The sequence below is a fragment of the Budorcas taxicolor genome, chromosome 10, assembly GCF_023091745.1.
Source record: "Budorcas taxicolor isolate Tak-1 chromosome 10, Takin1.1, whole genome shotgun sequence".
Classification (NCBI taxonomy): domain Eukaryota; kingdom Metazoa; phylum Chordata; class Mammalia; order Artiodactyla; family Bovidae; genus Budorcas; species Budorcas taxicolor.
Genome location: NC_068919.1, coordinates 2,636,870 through 2,655,769, shown reverse-complemented (window position 1 = coordinate 2,655,769; position 18,900 = coordinate 2,636,870). Strand labels below are relative to the sequence as shown.

The 18,900-nt window shown below is 36.3% G+C and overlaps 1 protein-coding gene across 1 annotated transcript in view; it reads right to left on the bottom strand.

Annotated features, from left to right (window-relative positions):
* Positions 1 to 18,900, bottom strand: part of YTHDC2 (YTH N6-methyladenosine RNA binding protein C2) — a 69,026-nt gene that overhangs the window by 28,372 nt on the left and 21,754 nt on the right. Inside the window, exons 9-17 of the mRNA XM_052646837.1 lie at positions 16,449 to 16,597; positions 13,982 to 14,117; positions 10,277 to 10,403; positions 9,826 to 9,891; positions 4,772 to 4,950; positions 4,432 to 4,528; positions 4,270 to 4,357; positions 4,103 to 4,183; positions 1,672 to 1,754 (exon numbers count right to left, since the gene is read on the bottom strand). Of these exons, the coding sequence (XP_052502797.1) occupies positions 1,672 to 1,754; positions 4,103 to 4,183; positions 4,270 to 4,357; positions 4,432 to 4,528; positions 4,772 to 4,950; positions 9,826 to 9,891; positions 10,277 to 10,403; positions 13,982 to 14,117; positions 16,449 to 16,597 (1,006 nt within the window). The remainder of the gene's footprint in view (positions 1 to 1,671; positions 1,755 to 4,102; positions 4,184 to 4,269; positions 4,358 to 4,431; positions 4,529 to 4,771; positions 4,951 to 9,825; positions 9,892 to 10,276; positions 10,404 to 13,981; positions 14,118 to 16,448; positions 16,598 to 18,900) is intronic.

Below are 18,900 nucleotides of genomic sequence, written 5' to 3'. Positions count from 1 at the left end.
CACAGTCAACTCAAACTTAACACAATCAAAAATTAACTGTCCTCATATCACCACTTTTCACATTTCACCTGACAATAGCACCACCATCCACAAAATTATCTTAGAAACCTATAAGACATCCTTCATTCCACTCTATTCCCTACCCCTGAACATACAATCACCAATATGACTCTCCTGAGTAACTCCTGAATTATTCTCAGGCATACCTCAGAGGTATTTCAGGTTCTGTTCCAGACTATGGCAATAAAGCACACATAATGAACATAATAACAAACAACAATAAGCAATAAAACACACAGAGTAAAGCAAGTCACAAGAATGTTTTGGCTTCTAAGTACACAGAAGAGTTATTTTACACTGTACTGTAGTACATTAAGCATGCACTAGCATTACATCTAAATAAACAATGTGTATATCTTAATTTTAAAAATGCTTTATCACTAAAACAATCCTAGCCATCATTTGGGCCTTCAAAGTCATAATCTATTTGCTGGTGGAGGGTCATGCCTTGATGTTGATGGCTGCTGATCAGCTGAAGGCTGGAAGTTATGGCAATTTGTTAAAATAAGGCAACGATGAAGTTTGCCACATTTATGGATTCTTCCTTTCATAAACGATTTCTCTGAAGCATGCCATGCTATTTGATAGCATTTTACCCACAAAACTGCTTTCAAAATTGGAGTCAATTTTCTCAAACTCTGCTGCTGCTTTATCAACTAAGTTTAGATAATATAATCTTTTGTTTTGTCCTCTTTCTCAGTCAACAACTGCTATTTTTTAATATTGTTCTCTGACTTGACAATGCATGTCTAAATACATATATAAACATATACAGATACTTTTTAGCCCAAGAAAATACTAGATATATGCTTTATACCTTACTTTTTCAATTAATATGAGTTTCTGAAAACTTATCCACATAAGACACATATATCTACATATTTCCTTTTAACAGTTACTTAGTAAGACATTATGTGGCAATAATATAATTTGCTTAACCACTTCACTATTTATGGACATTACAGTGTTCCCAGATTTTTCACTACTAATAATATACTGCTAAAAGCATTCTTAAACATATATCTTTGCACACATTTGCAAGTATACTCAAGATAAATTATGGGAAGTGGAACCCACTGCAAAAAGGGACATCTCGATAAATAATTTCAAATCATCCTGTGAAGAAGTCACACCAATTTACACTTTTAATAACAAACTATGAAAGCCTAATGATCTATGTTTTTTCCAACTTAAAAATGTTCATTGATGCCAATCTGATAAGCAAAAACTAGTACCTCATTAATTTGCCCTTCTTCACACATATGTGAGATACATGTGGTATACACGAGGTTAATGTAGTGATCTTTATTTAGCTGATTTATTCTGAGTTTTTTTGTACAGTACAGAAATTCATCTTATCTTACATTGCTTTTATTTTCATTTTTTAAATTTTTTACATGTTCTGAGTGTAGGTTATACAAGGCAAAAATTTTTACTTTTAACATAACCTAAATTTGACTTTAAAATAAGTATTAAAATTGTCTGCTTTGAAAAAATAATATAAAAATTAAGACAAACATGAAGATTTCAACATTTTATAGAAAGTAGAATATACATTAAATATTCCCATTTGAATGGGAATTGAATGAATGTTCATTAAATATACATTACCTGCCTTTTCGTTGTATGGCGCTAGCTTTGGAAATCCATACCATTTTTAACATTGTAACAAAATTCAGTGCATCAAAGGATTTCTGTAATATTTAAATCACCTTCATGTTAACACATAAAAGGTATTTAATAAGAAATAGAAAACATTATGAATATATTTTAACATGCCAAGTTTAATTCAGACTCCCTTTTGACTAATTAGCACAGGGTACTGATTTTTTAAAAAATCCAGATTTCTGGTTATAATCATTCTAAGGGAAAAAAAGGAAAACTAAACTCTGAAGAGCTGTAGAACTTCCTCATGCTGTGCCTTGCTAAGCTATTTGTTTTACTCTACTACACTTGAAAAATGGCAGTCAGTTCTCCTAAAGCATCAAGACTGGAGAGAACTGATCTATTCTCTTAAGGTCATTTTCTATCAGATTTACATCATTGTGGGGAATAGGAGTCATCAGGGAAAGACATTTTCTGACATCCTTTTCAGGAAGCTGATTGGAGAGAACAGTAATAATCACTAAAATAATCCTATTCCCAAATGAAAAATTTTCAACCCCATCCACTTTATCTCTTGCTGAACTACTAATGTATTAGCTTATCCAGAATGACAAAAGAGAAAGTAAAAAAGAACCACTACTAATCCCATATTCTCACTACTAAAGTGAAAATTTACTATAGAGAAATATTCATTTTTAACTAGAATATATATACTCTAGTGACTTTATACCATCCTTTTCATACAATAACTACATAGAAAAATATAAATGGGTTCTCTTAATAGTTTATTATGACTTTTTTAGAAAAGATGCTGCTTATTTTGATTTTTAATATTACATTTATCAATTTTGTGTATAAAATAACTTTTGACACTACCATCAGTTTTCTTAATAACACACAAAGGTAACTTCTTTTCACATTAAAAATGATCATTTATATCCACTAGAGCAAACATGATTTGTTTTCCCAACATGGATAGCATTTATTTCCTTGAAAACCAAAAATTTTCAATTCTTTCATGAAAGTGAAAGTGAAGTCGCTCAGTCCTGTCCGACTCTTTGCGACCCCGTGGACTGTAGCATACCAGGCTTTTCCCTCCATGGGATTTTCCAGGCAAGAGTACTGGAGTGAGTTGCCATTTCCTTCTCCAGGGGATCTTCCCAATCCAGGGATCGAACCCGGGTCTCCCACGTTGCAGGCAGACACTTTAACCTCTAAGCCACCAGGGAAGCCCCTCTTTCATGAAAGGACTGACCAACATTGGGAATACTGAGAACTGGTGGGCACTGCAATACTACACGGAAAAGGCAATGGCACCCCACTCCAGTACTCTTGCCTGGAAAATCCCATGGATGGAGGAGGCTGGTAGGCTGCAGTCCATGGGGTCGCTAGGAGTCGGACATGACTGAGCAACTTCACTTTCACTTTTATGCATTGGAGAAGGAAATGGCAACCCACTCCAGTGTTCTTGCCTGGAGAACCCCAGGGTCAGGGGAGCCTGGTAAGCTGCCGTCTCTGGGGTTGCACAGAGTCGGACACGACTGAAGCAACTTAGCAGCAGCAGCAGTAGCAGCAATACTACAAGGAAATAAACACTGACTTTTATTTATATCAGGTGTTAGCAGAAATTTTTAGCCTTTGCAGAGGGGCTCTGTTGCAACTACTCAAATCTGCCATTGCAGTGTGAAAGCAGTCAGACAATGGGTAAAAGTGGACAAGAACATGGCATTATTCAAATAAAACTTATTTTTACAAAAGCAGTTGATGGGCCCAATTCTTCTGGTAGCCATCATTTGCTGAAGCCTGGTTTTATGTTTGTGTTCTTGAACTAAAGAAGGCTTTTTTGAACTAAACATTTTTTGAATACCCATTAAAACTACATGCAGAGCACTGGAAATGTAACAATGAACAAGAAGGACACAGTCCATGCCCATAAGTAGAAAGAAAAGATAGAAAATATGTAATCAAATTTCCACATTGACAAAACTTTCAGTTACTAGCCAAATGCTTCATTTCCTTCCTAATATTTAGTGTGTGTGTTAGTCACTCAGTCATGTCCAACTCTTTGCAACCCCATGGACTCCTCTGTCCATGGGATTCTCAAGGCAAGAATAGAGGAGTGGGCTGTCATTTCCTTCTCCGGGGGATCTTCCCAACCCAGGGATCAAATCTGGTTCTCCTGCATTGCAGGCGGATTCTTTACCATCTGAGTCACAGGGAAGCTGCAGAAGCTAAACTGTTAGAATAACAAGACAACCCTGCAAACTGAATTGTTTAAGGTAGAATATTCACTTCAGTGAAACTAACGTTTACTATGTCAAATTCATCCTAGAACCAGAAGTTTCCCCATTAAGATGAATTCTGCTCATAAAAATATTTATTGTTATGGAACTTAACGTTCTTCATTTAAGTAAAAATACAATGTATTCATACATACCTCTTTCACCTTACCAGAATCAATAACAAAGACAACATCATTGACTGTGATGCTGGTTTCAGCAATATTGGTGGAAAGGATCTGCAATGGAATATTATATCATAGTTAACATGAACACAAAACCAATGACTAACAAAATGGAAAAATGAAGATTTTATGAAGCTTACTATTTTCCGAACACCTGCAGGTGGGTTTTTTAATACCTTCTTTTGATCAGATGTTTGCATATTTGAATGAAGCATAAAGACTTGGAATCTGTTGACAAGAGAAAATATACTGTGGTACCTAACTGCTATTAAAAGTAACAAATGCAAAGTGTTAGCTTTTACCTATGTGCATTATCAGCAAACCGCTTGTCATCAAACAGGATGCGATCCCTCAGACCAACAATTTCATCATATCCAGGTAGAAAAATCAATATTGCACCTTGAAGAAGAATGATTTTTTTAACATTCAATCTCTTTGTAAAACAAGAATCAATCAAAACAACTAGATATAATGAACTATATATGTGTTTTCAAGTACTGATAAGCTCTAATACTTATGACATTTAAAGAGGTTGTGCATTATTATCAATGGAATTATATAAAAATTTATATACACAAAATATTAATTTCTAAATCAAAGAATATATTTCTATTCCAGTTCTTTTAGACAATACTCATTTACCAGCTTCACAACTATGGCAGATATTGTATAGAAGATGCATAATCAAATCCAAGTCTACTTTTTCATCATCAAAACTATGGTGATAAGCTTTCAGAAGTTCTCTGTCTTCTGCACTGAGATCACTCCCATTTGTTTGAACCAAAGAGCTTTCATCCAGATTTCCAAATTCCAAAGAAGCACTAGAAGGAAAAAAAAAAAAAAGATCAAGTTGAATTCCATTAAAAAGAGTAACCCTTGCCAATTATTCCCATTATGTCCACCTTCACATTTTCAATATACTCTAAGAGGTGAAGTGGCAATTAATGCTCTAGCTATAATGTAATTCATATTTTGGTTTCAAGTATATTATTCAAAGTAAAACTTGGCAACAGGTGCTTTTTAAAAAGCTCAACCTGAAGACATTTCTTCAAAGCAAATATACAAACAGCCAACTAGCACATGACATCATTAGTCATCAGAAAAATGAAATTCAAAACCACAGTGAAATACCACTTCATACCCACTAGAATGACTATCATCAAACGACAAATAATAATAAGTGTGAGAGAGGATGTGAAGAAACTGGAACCAAGTGGAAATGTAAAATGATGTAACCACTTTGGACAACAATGTGGCAGTTTCTCAAAATGTTAAACACAGTGTTACCATGCACCCTGGCAGTTAGACTCCTAGGAATATAGTATAAGAAGAAATTAAAATATCTGTCCACATAAAAATCTGTACACAAATATTTATACCAGTGATTATTCATGACATCCCCAAAGTGGAAACAACTGAACTGTTCATCATTTAATGAATGAATAAACAAACTGTAGTCTACCCAGAAAATAGAATATTACTCAGTCATTAAAAGGATGTCACAACATGGATGACCTTTGAAAACATTATGCTAAGTGAAAGAAGCCAATTATAGAAGACCACAGATTATATAATTCCATTTATATGAGTTGTCCAGAATATTAATCTATAGAAAATGGAAGTAGATTAGTGGTTGCCTAGGGCTGGGAAAGTTGAGGAAAATAAGAAGAGACTTCTAATGAGCACAGGTTTCTTTTTGGGGTGATGCAAATGTTATCAAAACTGACTGTGGTGACGACTGCATAACTCTTTGAACATACTAAAAACCACTGGAATACACACTAAAATAGGTGAATTATATGATATGTGAATTGAATATCAATAAAACTTAAAAAACACAAACTTTTGGTCATCATTTATATTTTAATAGGTTGTTTCTAACTACTCATTATTATAAACAATAGTCTGAAAAATAGTTCTCATTAAAAATAAAAGGATTGTACAGGTACCAGCTTAACATGACTGTTAATTTGGTTCTCCTATACTAAAAGTAGGCTTCCCTAATAGCTCAGTTGGTAAAGAATCTGCCTGAATTGCAGGAGACCCTGGTTCAATTCCTGGGTAGGGGAGATCTACTGGAGAAGGGATAGGCTACCCACTTCAGTATTCTGGCCTGGAGAATTCCATGGACTGTATAGTCCATGGGGTTGCAAAGAGTCAGACATGACTGAGCAACTTTCACTTCACTTCAAACTGAAAGTAGGTTGATTGTGCTATGTCCCAAAAGCCAGCATCAGCAGAAATTACTGGAATAACCCACTTGTTTCTTCATGCTGTATGTAAAAATATAGACTACTGCCATCACTAGAAATTATCAATATGATTTCTAGAAAGTTCAGTTCAGCTCAACGTCTCTTAAAGAGCTTAGGAGAAAAATAAGACTGCTTTCAATAGGAAAAACATGAACCTTTTTCAACTTTATAACAGTAGTATTTAAAATTTTAAAGTTCAATTTAAACCATTTCAAGTTTATTGTTTTACTTTTGTGCTGTTTAAAGCTATAAACTTTCTCAATCCAGGAAACATAATGAATTTAATTTAAATATTTTAAATGTATAATTGATAATATCATGATCTATTGAACAAAAAGAAAGCTGACTTAGCTGGGATACTACAATATTATCCAGATAACTGCTTTACATGGTAATCTGTAGTATCCAGTAAGCTATACCTAACACCGTAAGAATGGAACTTTCAAAGCGTTAGCACTAAAAGGAATGCAAGTTCTGGGTGCAATTAATGAAATGACAAAACTCACCACACCAGAATTAGCATTTGGATCTGCAGAGAATTTTGACACACTACATTATCATTTAATGATATTAAAATGACAAAAATAATTTGATCCATCAAATGTTTACTTCATCTAATAAATATTCAAGATTAAATCTATAGATGTTCAGTTCAGGTGCTCAGTCATGTCCGACTCCAAGTGACTCCATGAACCTCAGCAAACCAGGCCTCCCTGTCCATAACCAACTCCCGGAGTCCACCCAAACCCATGTCCATTGAGTCGGTGATGCCATCCAACCATCTCATCCTCTGGCATCCCCTTCTCCTCCTGCCCTCCATCTTTCCCAGCACCAGGGTCTTTTCAAATGAGTCAGCTCTTCACATCAGGTAGCCAAAGTATTGGAGTTTCAGCTTTAACATCAGTCCTACCAATGAACACCTAGAACTGGTCTCCTTTAGGATGGACTAGTTGGATCTCCTTGCAGTCCAAGGGACTCTGAAGAGTCTTCTCCAACACCACAGTTCAAAAGCATCAATTCTTCGGTGCTCAGCTTTCTTTATAGTTCAACTCTCACATCCATACATGACTACTGGAAAAACCATAGCCTTGACTAGATGGACCTTTCTTGGAAAGGTAATGTCTCTGCTTTTTAATATGCTGTCTAGGTTGGTCATAACTTTCCTTCCAAGGAGTAAGTGTCTTTTAATTTCATGGCTGCAATCACCATCTGCAGTGATTTTGGAGCCCCCCAAAATAAAGTCTGACGCTGTTTCCACTGTTTCCCCATCTATTTGCCATGAACTGATGGGACTGGATGGCATGATCTTCGTTTTCTGAACGTTGAGCTTTAAGCCAACTTTTCAACTCTCCTCTTTCACTTTCATCAAGAGGCTCTTTAGTTCCTCTTCACTTTCTGCCATAAGTGTAGTATCATCTGCCTATCTGAGTTTATTGATATTTCTCCCGGCAATCTTGAAGCTTGTGCTTCCTCCAACCCAGCATTTCTCATTATGTACTATGCATACAAGTTAAATAAGCAGGGTGACAATATACAGCCTGGATGTACTCCTTTTCCTATTTGGAACCAGTCTGTTGTTCCATGTCTAGTTCTAACCATTGCTTCCTGACCTGCATACAGGTTTCTCAAGAGGCAGGTCAGGTGGTCTGGTATTCCCAACAAATATTCAAGACTTAATCTATAGATGTAATATAATACAAAAACCCAAGTCAAATAAATATTTTGTGTTCCTGAATAATAGACATTTTAATATATTTTAACTTCATGTTCTGGCATTCTCATCTCTTTAAGAATTTTCCACAGGTTGCGGTGATACACATAGTCAAAGGCTTTGGCACAGTCAATAAAGCAGAAATAGATGTTTTTCTGGAACCCTCCTGCTTTTCTGATGATCCAACGGATGTTGGCAATTTGTCTCTGGTTCCTCTGCATCTTCTAAAACGCACTTGAACATCTGGAAGTTCATGATTCACATACTGTTGCAGCCTGGCTTAGAGAATTTTGAGCATTACTTTACTAGCATGTGAGATGAGCACAACTGTGTGGTAGTTTGAGCATTCTTTGGCATTGCCTTTCTTAGGGATTGGAATGAAAACTGACCTTTTCAACCTGTGGCAGCTGCTGAGTTCTCCAAATGTGCTGGCATACTGAGTGCAACAACAGTGCAATCACCTCCCCTAACTTTGTTCATAGGGATGTTTCCTAAGGCCCACTTGACTTTACATTTCAGGATATCTGGCTCTAGGTGAGTGATCACACCATCGTGGTTATCTGGGTCATGAAAATCTTTCTTGTATAGTTCTTATGTGTATTCTTGCCACTTCTTCTTAGTATCTTCAGCTTCTGTTAGGTCCATACCATTTCTGTCCTTTATTGAGCCCATCTTTGCATGAAATGTTCTCTTGGTATCTCTAATTTATTTTAAGAGATTTCTAGTCTTTCTCATTCTATTGTTTTCCTCTATTTGTTTGCATTGATCGTAGAGGAAGGCTTTCTTATCTCTCCTTGCTATTCTTTGGAACTCTGCATTCAGATGCTTATATCTTTCCTTTTCTCCTTTGCTTTAGCTTCTCTTCTTTTCTCAGCTATTTGGAAGGCCTCCTCAGACAACCATTTTGCCTTTTTGCATGTCTTTTCCTTGGGGATGGTCTCGATTACTGCCTCCTGTACAATGCCACAAACCTCTGTCTATAGTTCTTCAGGTACCCTATCATCTAATCCCCTGAATCTATTTGCCACTTCCACTGTATAAGGGATTTGATTTAAGTCATACCTGAATGGTCTAGTGGTTTTCCCTACTTTCTTAAGTCTGAATTTGGTGCTAAGGAATTCGTGATCTGAGCCACTGAAAGCTCCCAGTCTTGTTTTTGCTGACTATATATAGCTTCTCTATCTTTTGCTGCAAAGAATATAATCAGTCTGATTTTGGTATTGACCATCTGGTGATGTCCATGTGTAGAAGCATCTCTTGTGTTGCTGGACAAGGGTATTTGCTATTACCAGTGCATTCTCTTGGCAAAATTCTGTTAGCCCTTGCCTTGTTTCATTTTGTACTCTAAGGCCAAATATGGCTATTACTCCAGATATCTCTTCACTTCCTACTTTTGCATTCCAGTCCCCTATAATGAAAAGGACATCTTTTTGGGGTGTTAGTTCTAGAAGGTCTTGTAGGTCTTTGTAGAACCATGCAACTTCAGTTTCTTCAGCATTACTGGTTGAGGCATAGACTTGGATTACTGTGATACTGAATGGTTTGCCTTGGAAATCTTATTAGCAACCTACAAAGTAACTGAAAACTATTATTAGAAAAAGTTCTTAGAACTACAAATATATATATAGCTGGAAAAGAGACTATAAATAGCTTTTTTATAGGTCACATTCTATGATTTATATGGCTAATCTTTTTCAAAAGGAGTTAGAATTAAAAATAGCAAAATGTTTTACCTGTAAGATTCTAGAAGATCCACAATTTCAGTCTGGCCAAAGTGTTTAGCCCAATCTAAAGCCATCCTGACAAAATTCAAAGGTATCAAATTTAAAAAGACAAATCATGTTCTCAAAATTAGGAAACTAATTACTCAAAGTTATTCATTCATCAATTAAAGTAGATATGTATGAACAATTTTACACAACAGCTTTCTTTTTTTTTTAAGTTTTTCCTTTTTGTAAGCAACTTTATTTATTTACTGGCTGTGTTGCATGGTCTGTGGGATCTTAGTTGCCAACCAGGTATTAAACCCATGTCCCCTGCAGTGGAAGCTCAGAGTCTTAACCACCAGACCAGCAGGGAAGTCCCCTCACAATAGCTTTTAATATAAAGGCAAATGTAAGAAATCAAAAAAGATATATGTAGCTATACAAAGGTATACAAAGAACAGATGCAATTAAAAATTACCAGCCATTTGATGCTTTACTATGAATATTGGCTCCCATACTAATTAACTGTTCTACTTGACTTGAGAAACCTCGTCCTGCAGCAACCATCAGAGCTGTTGCACTGGTTTCACTATGTCTATAATCAACTAAAAGAAAGAAAAGACATGTAAATGTTAAATTTTCAAATTATTTAAATACATTTTAATTTCTTTGAATGTTAGGGGAATTAACCTAGGACATGGTCATTTACCTAAATATATAACAGCACTGTATAACCCTTAACTCAGATCATCTAAGATCTGATACTGATATGTCATTAGTATAAGCAGGATAAAATAAGTACCACAAGTTGAAAGGCAGGAGAAGGAAAGATAGTGTTAATCAAAGCAGAAAGGAAAGCTACTAACTTTGTTGAACTCTTAAGTAACCTTCTTAAATCTAGATTCTGCCTTAATCAAATGGTAAGATATAATTAAAAAGTTAATCATCATCAGAATCTGGTAGTGAAAGTTAAAAGGGCAAATGAAAAATTTTAAATGATTTTTTGACATCCTTTTATTTTGCTTTTATTCCCCCATCAATCCAGGGTCTTATTATAAGATGCTTAAAGAGAGTAACACTGGCAGAAAGTTTACTTCCCATAAAAACCATCCATGAGAAAAAAAATAAACTTGTATTGAATTTAAATTCCATCTTAAAATATATTTCAAGCAATGCAATGCATTATAATTACTTAGAACTAATGTTCACAAAGTACAAAGTTGGTAATTTCAGAAAGAAATCACTACTGAGAAAAACTATAGTAAAACAGGTTAACAACCCTCTAAAACATGGTATCAAATATTAATATAAACCAATGGTTCTTAAGATAGACAGGGGGACTTATAAGAGAATTACCTCAGGCTTTTTATTTCTGATAGCACAGATAGCTATGCCTTACTTCTAGATTCAGATTCAGTAGTCTCAGGTGAGAAAGCACATGCATTATTAAAAAGATCTGCAAAGATTATGATTTGTGTTCACTATATGAGAATTTTGGAATATTCAATTAGGGGTACAGATAAGCATGGGAGTTAGAAAATGACCAAAAATTCACTAATACTCTTTCCTTCAAAGGGTGGAGCCTAATTCCCCTCTCCTTGAGTGTGAGCTGGACTAAGCAACTCATTCTAGCAAATAGAATAAAGTGGAAAAAATGGTGTGCAACTTTGGAGACTAGGACATGAAAGGTACCTACAATTTCTTGCTTGCTTTTCCTTTTTCCCTTTTGAATCAAGCACGCTGGGAAAAGCCAGCTGTCACATTCTGAGAAGAACAAGGCAATCCTATGGATGGTCCAGATGGCAAAGAACAGAGGCCTTCTGCCAACAGCAGTGACAAACTGAGTTCTCTAGCCAACAGCCATGACAGTGAGCCATCTCAGAAGCAGATCCTCAGTCTTAGTAAACTTTCAGATCACTGCACCCCTGCCAACAGCTTAATTACCAGTCTATGAGTGACTAGGAACCAGAACTAATCAGTTAAGCTGCTCCCAGATTCTTGACTCTCAATAACTATGTAAAATAATAAATGTCTTAGGTTGCTAAGTTTGGGAATCATTTCTTATGCAGCAATAGATGACTAGCATCCAGCATTCCACAGAAAGCCTAGTCCTACTAAACCAGCTAATTACTACCTGGCTACACAAGATCACACAGGAAAATTGATACAGTTAAAAAGAAATCTATGAAGCCAAAGGTTTCCTGGATCACATGAAGTATTTTCAACTTCTGGTGCCTTAAAATTAAGCATTGAGATTTTAGAAGAGAAATAAAAATATGGAAAGTAAATTACTGTTCATAGAGATATGCTAACATTTTAGTTCACTACACATGGCTTAAGACATTAGAATACTGGACTCTGGCAAATGTCCAATAAAACTATAAAGGAGAAATGACCATTATCAAAGTAATAGTCTAGTAGTCACAAAAGAAATATCTAAAAAGAGGGTCAAAGATAATACAAAAATACTTTAAAATGTTTCATAAATGTTTTAAAGCAATGTGTCTCAAAATACAAATTTCCTAACTTATGGATAGAAACCTAAATGAAGTAGGCATATTAGATCATTTCAAGCATAAAAAAAACAACAAAAGCAAAGGCCCAAAGATGGGAATGAGACAGCATATATGAAGAGCAAGAAGATAAGAGTGGCTAAATTACAGTGAACAAGGCAAACAGTAGAAAATGAGATTTAAAAAGAATATCAGAGACTAAATCAGGGGAAAAGACTTTGATTTTTATTCAAAGTATAACTGAAAGCCATCGGAAAGTTGAGAGAAGAGAAGTAGCATGATCCAATTTCCTTTTCGAAAGGATCAATCCAACTGTTCTCTGGAGAACAGACTATAAGTAACATAAGAACAGAAGCTGTTAATAGGTCAGTGTAACAGTCCAGGAAAAAAATGTTGACTTGGGCTAGGATGGCAGCAGTATAGGCAGTAAAATATGGTGAGATTCAGGATTTATTTATAAAGTAAAACTAACAAGATTTGATAATGGATTACACGTGAGGTATGAGAGCAAAGTCAAAGATGATTTTATATTTTGTTACCTTAGCAACTAGGTGAGTGGTAGTACCCTAAGGTTAGATTCAGTGTGCCTGGGATGGCCAAGCACTTGCATTTTTAATGGGGTCTAAAACTGACAATGATCACTAGAGGAACATTCACAAAATAGCACGTTGAGAGAGAGGTTAGGAGATAGAAAATCAAGTTGTTTGGCGTAAATCTATTTTTATTCCTCTAACAGACTTCCAACTGGAGGTGTCAAGTAGTGAGGTATATTGAAGTGAGAGGAGCGGTCAGGATTGGAGATGACATAAAGTTAGGAGTCATTTTAAATAAATATTTAAAGCTACGACTAGATGAGATTCAACTCAGGAGTAAGCGTAAAGAGAAGTAATTTAAGGACTGAGGGCTAGGACATTCCATATTCGAAGGTCAAGAAAAAGACAAAAATCCTGCCAAGGGAACCAAGACCTACCAGTCAGAGAGATGAGAAAAAAATAAATCAAGTATGGAATATCAGAAGTAAACTGAAGAACACGTTTCAAGAAGGGAGTGGTCAATTATAATAATGCTGAGAAGTTCAATTTGACAACTAAGTCCCTTTCAGTACTGATCTTCCATTACCATCATTCTACCTTTTGCCTAAAAGCCTTTAGGGTTCTAAAACTCACCTCTGATTATTAATATCCATTATAATCAATGAATGAAATCAGAGTAAATCATTAATGAAAATATGTAACATGATATAATGCAGGTACATGTGATTCAGAACTTGAGCCTAAATAACTAAAGGTATACTAAAATTTTTCATTTATTGAATGAATGAGAGCAAAAGATATTAACATTTTTCCCTGTTTTGAAATTATCACAAATCTTATACACATAAAAACACTTTTGCATATAATTATCATATATTCACAGACCCCATAAAACTGTTCTGGCGACATTACGTTAAGAATCCTTGATTTAATATAATACTATTCTATTGCACAATATCTATTCTACTATGCTACTAAGAAAAATCCTCACTTGTACATCTGAAATAAGTACTCCAAAAGAACAAATTATTGGTGGTGAACAAAAAGTGAATCTTGAATTTTATTAATTAAACTATATCTCTATCATAATAAATAGCTGCAAGAGTAATTTAAAAAACTGAAATAATTTACACTTACCACTAACATTTTCAGTTAAAATAAGGTGAAAGACCTGAGCAAAGGCATCAACATCTTTATGCAGCCATATGTCAGAAAGACAAGCATCCATTTCTTTTATTAACCATGGTTCAAGGCAATTCACATCTTTTTCTGTCTTCAAAAAGAAACAAAGATTATAAATTACTTAACCTTTGCTGGCAAAGAACACAAGATGGCCATAATGACCATAAGAACTATTAGTCATACAGTGTAATATCAAAGGATTTGACATAAAAGTTTGTCATTTCATCATAAACATTATCATTTCCAATACTGTATCTTGTTTTCACATTCATCTTTTACCTGAGAATAAGCTTGTCAACAAGGCAGTATGATCTAGTCACAATATTAACTGTGCTTCTGACACAATGTTGCTAAATATACCTGCAGATTAGTGGTCTTTTCTCCCAACTGTCCCACAAAGGAAACGTCACCTGGAGCTTGTCAACAATGAAGCCAAGACCCACCCCAGAGCAAATACATCAGAATCTCTGATGGAGGCCAGATTCCACAGGATTTTAAATGTTCCTCAGTTCAGTTCAGTTCAGTCGCTCAGTCGTGTCTGACTCTTTGCGACCCCATGAATCTCAGCACGCCAAGCCTCCCTGTCCATCACCAACTCCCGGAGTTCACTCAGACTCGCGTTCATCGAGTCGGTGATGCCATCCAGCCATCTCATCCTCTGTCGCCCCCTTCTCCTCCTGCCCCCAATCCCTCCCAGCATCAAAGTCTTTTCCAATGAGTCAACTCTTCTCATGAGGTGGCCAAAGTATTGGAGTTTCAGCTTTAGCATCATTCCTTCCAAAGAAATCCCAGGGTTGATCTCCTTCAGAATGGACTGGTTGGATCTCCTTGCAGTCCAAGGGACTCTCAAGAGTCTTCTCCAACACCACAGTTCAAAAGCATCAATTCTTCGGCGCTCAGCTTTCTTCATAGTCCAACTCTCACATCTATACATGACTACTGGAAAAACCATAGCCTTGACTAGACAGACCTTAGTCGGCAAAGTAATGTCTCTGCTTTTGAATATGCTATCTAGGTTGGTCAGGAGATGCTAATATGTAGCCAGGCTTAAGAATCACTAATTTACAGAATCAAAATGCCATTCACTGAACCAAATGGATATTCCCAACATTAAATAACAATTTTAAGGCAATGGCACCCCACTCCAGTACTCTTGCCTGGAAAATCCCATGGGCGGAGGAGCCTGGTAGGCTGCAGTCCATGAGGTCGCTGAGGGTCAGACACGACTGAGCGACTTCACTTTTACTTTTCACTTCCATGCATTGGAGAAGGAAATGGCAACCCACTCCAGTGTTCTTGCCTGGAGAATCCCAGGGACGGGGGAGCCTGGTGAGCTGCCGTCTATGGGGTGGCACAGTCGGACACGACTGAAGTGACTTTGCAGTAGCAGCAGCAAGCATTCTTTAAAAGTATACATTCTTTACAAGAAGAGTTCATTAGTATGCATCAGAACTTTAAACAATGAGAGAAAACTGCCAAGCATATCTGCATTCTCATGCTCAATACAGTTTAATTCCTTTTCTAAAAAGTACACAGTCCCAGCCATTGCTCTAATCACCAATGCCTTTTTAAGAACTCTGAGTGAAAGTCGCTCAGTTGTGTCCGACTCTTGTAACCTGTGAGGCTCCTCTGTCCATGGGAATTCTCCAGGCAAGAATACTAGAGTGAGTTGTCATGCCCTTCTCCAGGGCATCTTCCCAACCCAGGGATCGAACCCAGGTCTCCCGCACTGCCTGCAGGTTCTTTACCATCTGAGCCACCAGGGAAGTCCTTTAGAATTCTAAACCACAATCAAAGACAAGAAGGAACCTAGGAAATTCATTAGTTTGTTTTCAAATAGACTCCATGGAACCCAAAGTAGCAGAAGCCCCACCTAGGGGCTAGAGCTGGAGAGTGAGGGATGAGCAGGCAGAATGTCTACAAAAAAGATTTTGTGAAAGATTCTGTGGCAAAATAAAAGGGAGAAAAGAAGAAACTGAGTTCTATAATGGGTAACTGACTTTACAGTCACATAGCTTTCTGGTGGAAACCCTGGTCTTGATTATACTTGCCTTAATACCAACAGTCCTTTCTCAGTTTTTTCCTAACTTAGCTAATCTTATATTGTTTAGATCATAGGTCCTTAAATTTTTGACATGACAAAATATCAAGCAATGATAATGTATATACATAATAACTATATTTTCTTGAAACAATTTATAGAAAATATTGAAATAATATTCACTCAGAATGAAACAATAAAAGATGTCACATTACTTGAAAAAAAGTTTATAGAAAGTTATTCTGAAAAATGTGTTGCAGTCTAAGATAAAGTAAGGGAATTATGCTTTAATAATGCAATAAAACTTATAATCTCATAAAATATTGTTTAAAGTACACAATTTTCACTCAAACTATCAGTGTAAAACCACTGAGGTCTTACCAGCTGACTGAAGACAGCGTCACCACCATCATCCAATAAATCATACTCTTCAGTCACATTTGGGATAGCTCTCTGTCTCTGAGATTCAGGCTTGAAAGTATTCTCTTGAGCTGAGTACCATTCTGTAAGTGTGGTTTGCTGTTTTTCCTCTAAATTAATTACCAAAGAAAATAAGTTGATACATTCTTTGTTTTATGAAATACATTTCTTTAAAAGAATTAAGTGAATTTGAAAACATCTAAAAGTTGGCCTCATTTTAAAGTTACTTTTTTAAAAATTAATTAATTAGAAACATTCAATAAAACATGTTCAGTTCAGTTCAGTTCAGTTCAGTTGCTCAGGCATGTCTGACTCTTTGCAACCCCATGAATCGCAGCACACCAGGCCTCCCTGTCCGTCACCAATTCCCAGAGTTTACCTAAACTTATGTCCATCGAGTCGGTGATGCCATCCAGCCATCTCATCCTCTGTCGTCCCCTTCTCCTCCTGCCCCCATCCCTCCCAGCATCAGGGTCTTTTCCAATGAGTCAACTCTTTGCATGAGGCGGCCAAAGTATTGGAGTTTCAGCTTTAGCATCAGTCCTTCCAATGAAGGTCTCCTTTAGGATGAACTGGTTGGATCTCCTTGCAGTCCAAGGGACTCTCAAGAGTCTTCTCCAACATCACAGTTAAAAAGCATCAATTCTTCGGCACTCAGCTTTCTTCACAGTCCAACCCTCACATCCATACATGACTACTGGAAAAACCATTGCATTGATGAGACGGACCTTTGTTGGAAAAGTAATGTCTCTCCCTTTTAATATACTGTCTAGGTTGGTCATAACTTTCCTTCCAAGGAGTAAGTGTCTTTTAATTTCATGGCTGCAATCATCATCTGCAGTGATTTTGGAGCCCAAAAGATAAAGTCTGACACTGTTTCCCCATCTATTTCCCATGAAGTGATGGGACCGGATGCCATGATCTTCATTTTCTGAATGTTGAGCTTTAAGCCAACTTTTTCACTCTCCTCTTTCACTTTCATCAAGAAGCTTTTTACTTCCTCTTCACTTTCTCCCATAAGGGTGGTGTCATCTGCACATGTGAGGTTATTGAGATTTCTCCCAGCAATCTTGTGCTTCTTCCAGCCCAGCATTTCTCATGGTGTACTCTGCATATAAGTTAAATAAGCAGGGTGACAATATACAGCCTGGATGTACTCCTTTTCCTATTTGGAACCAGTCTGTTGTTCCATGTCCAGTTCTAACTGTTACTTCCTGACCTGCATATAGGTTTCTCCAGAGGCAGGTCAGGTGGTCTGGTATTCCCATCTCTCTCAGAATTTTCCACAGTTTATTGTGATCCACACAGTCAAAGGCTTTAGCACAGTCAATAAAGCAGAAATAGATGTTTTTCTGGAACTCTCTTGCTTTTTCCATGATCCAGCAGATGTTGGCAATTTGATCTCTGGTTCCTCTGCCTTTTCTAAAACCAGCTTGAACATCTGGAAGTTCATGGTTCACGTATTGCTGAAGCCTGGCTTGGAGAATTTTGAGCATTACTTTACTAGTGTGTGAGATGAGTGCAATTGTGCAATAGTTTGAACATTCTTTGGCATTGCCTCCAAAGAATAAAACATGTTATGTTGAACCAAAAGGAGACATGAAACTGCTTTAAAAAACTTCATCTGTTCATCTACTGGTAAGAAGTTTACTTCTATAAAAGTACAAAATTTAATGAACCGTATTTTATCCATGTAACAAATATTGTTTAAACCAATGACTAATATCCACATAGCACTTTGAAGGAAATCATTTACTGAACTTCTACCACCATGCTCGTTGTTTGAGATACAAGTTATATAATCAGAGCCAGAAATTTTATAATGTACACATTAGTGATTCAACATTGCACTGTGAAACAGGCATTGCTAATTGCTTTTTTTAGCAAAATCCAAAGAATTTAAGATTATTTGTCCAAAGTTATACTAACTAAACAAAGGAATCAAAACTTGAAGTCAAGTATTCCATCATGAATAATGTAGTTAAAAGTAACCAGAAGGAACTTAACCTTAATTCAAAAGTGGACATATAGCATAAATCACAAGAGATGTATTAACAGGCAGATCATGCTACATTCAAAATTCAGATGCAATTGATAACAATTTCAAGATTTGAAGAACTCAACAGTTATAAGAAAGATGAGCCTTTCATCACTCACATACACCTCTCTTCCTTCTTCACCCACCTCTTGCTCCCACTCTGTAACATATGCTGGGGGACAGCCAGCATATAATCTTCTCCCTCCTTAAAACTGTGGCTGAATCTCTGGATGCAGACACTTGGCCTATCCAGCTCTGGCATTCCTTTTCAATTCCTCTCCATAGATTATAACTTTTGGGCATAAACCACAATATAAAAGGTCCATTTGGGACAGTAGTCTAATATAATATTTTACAACTATACACAGAGAGAAA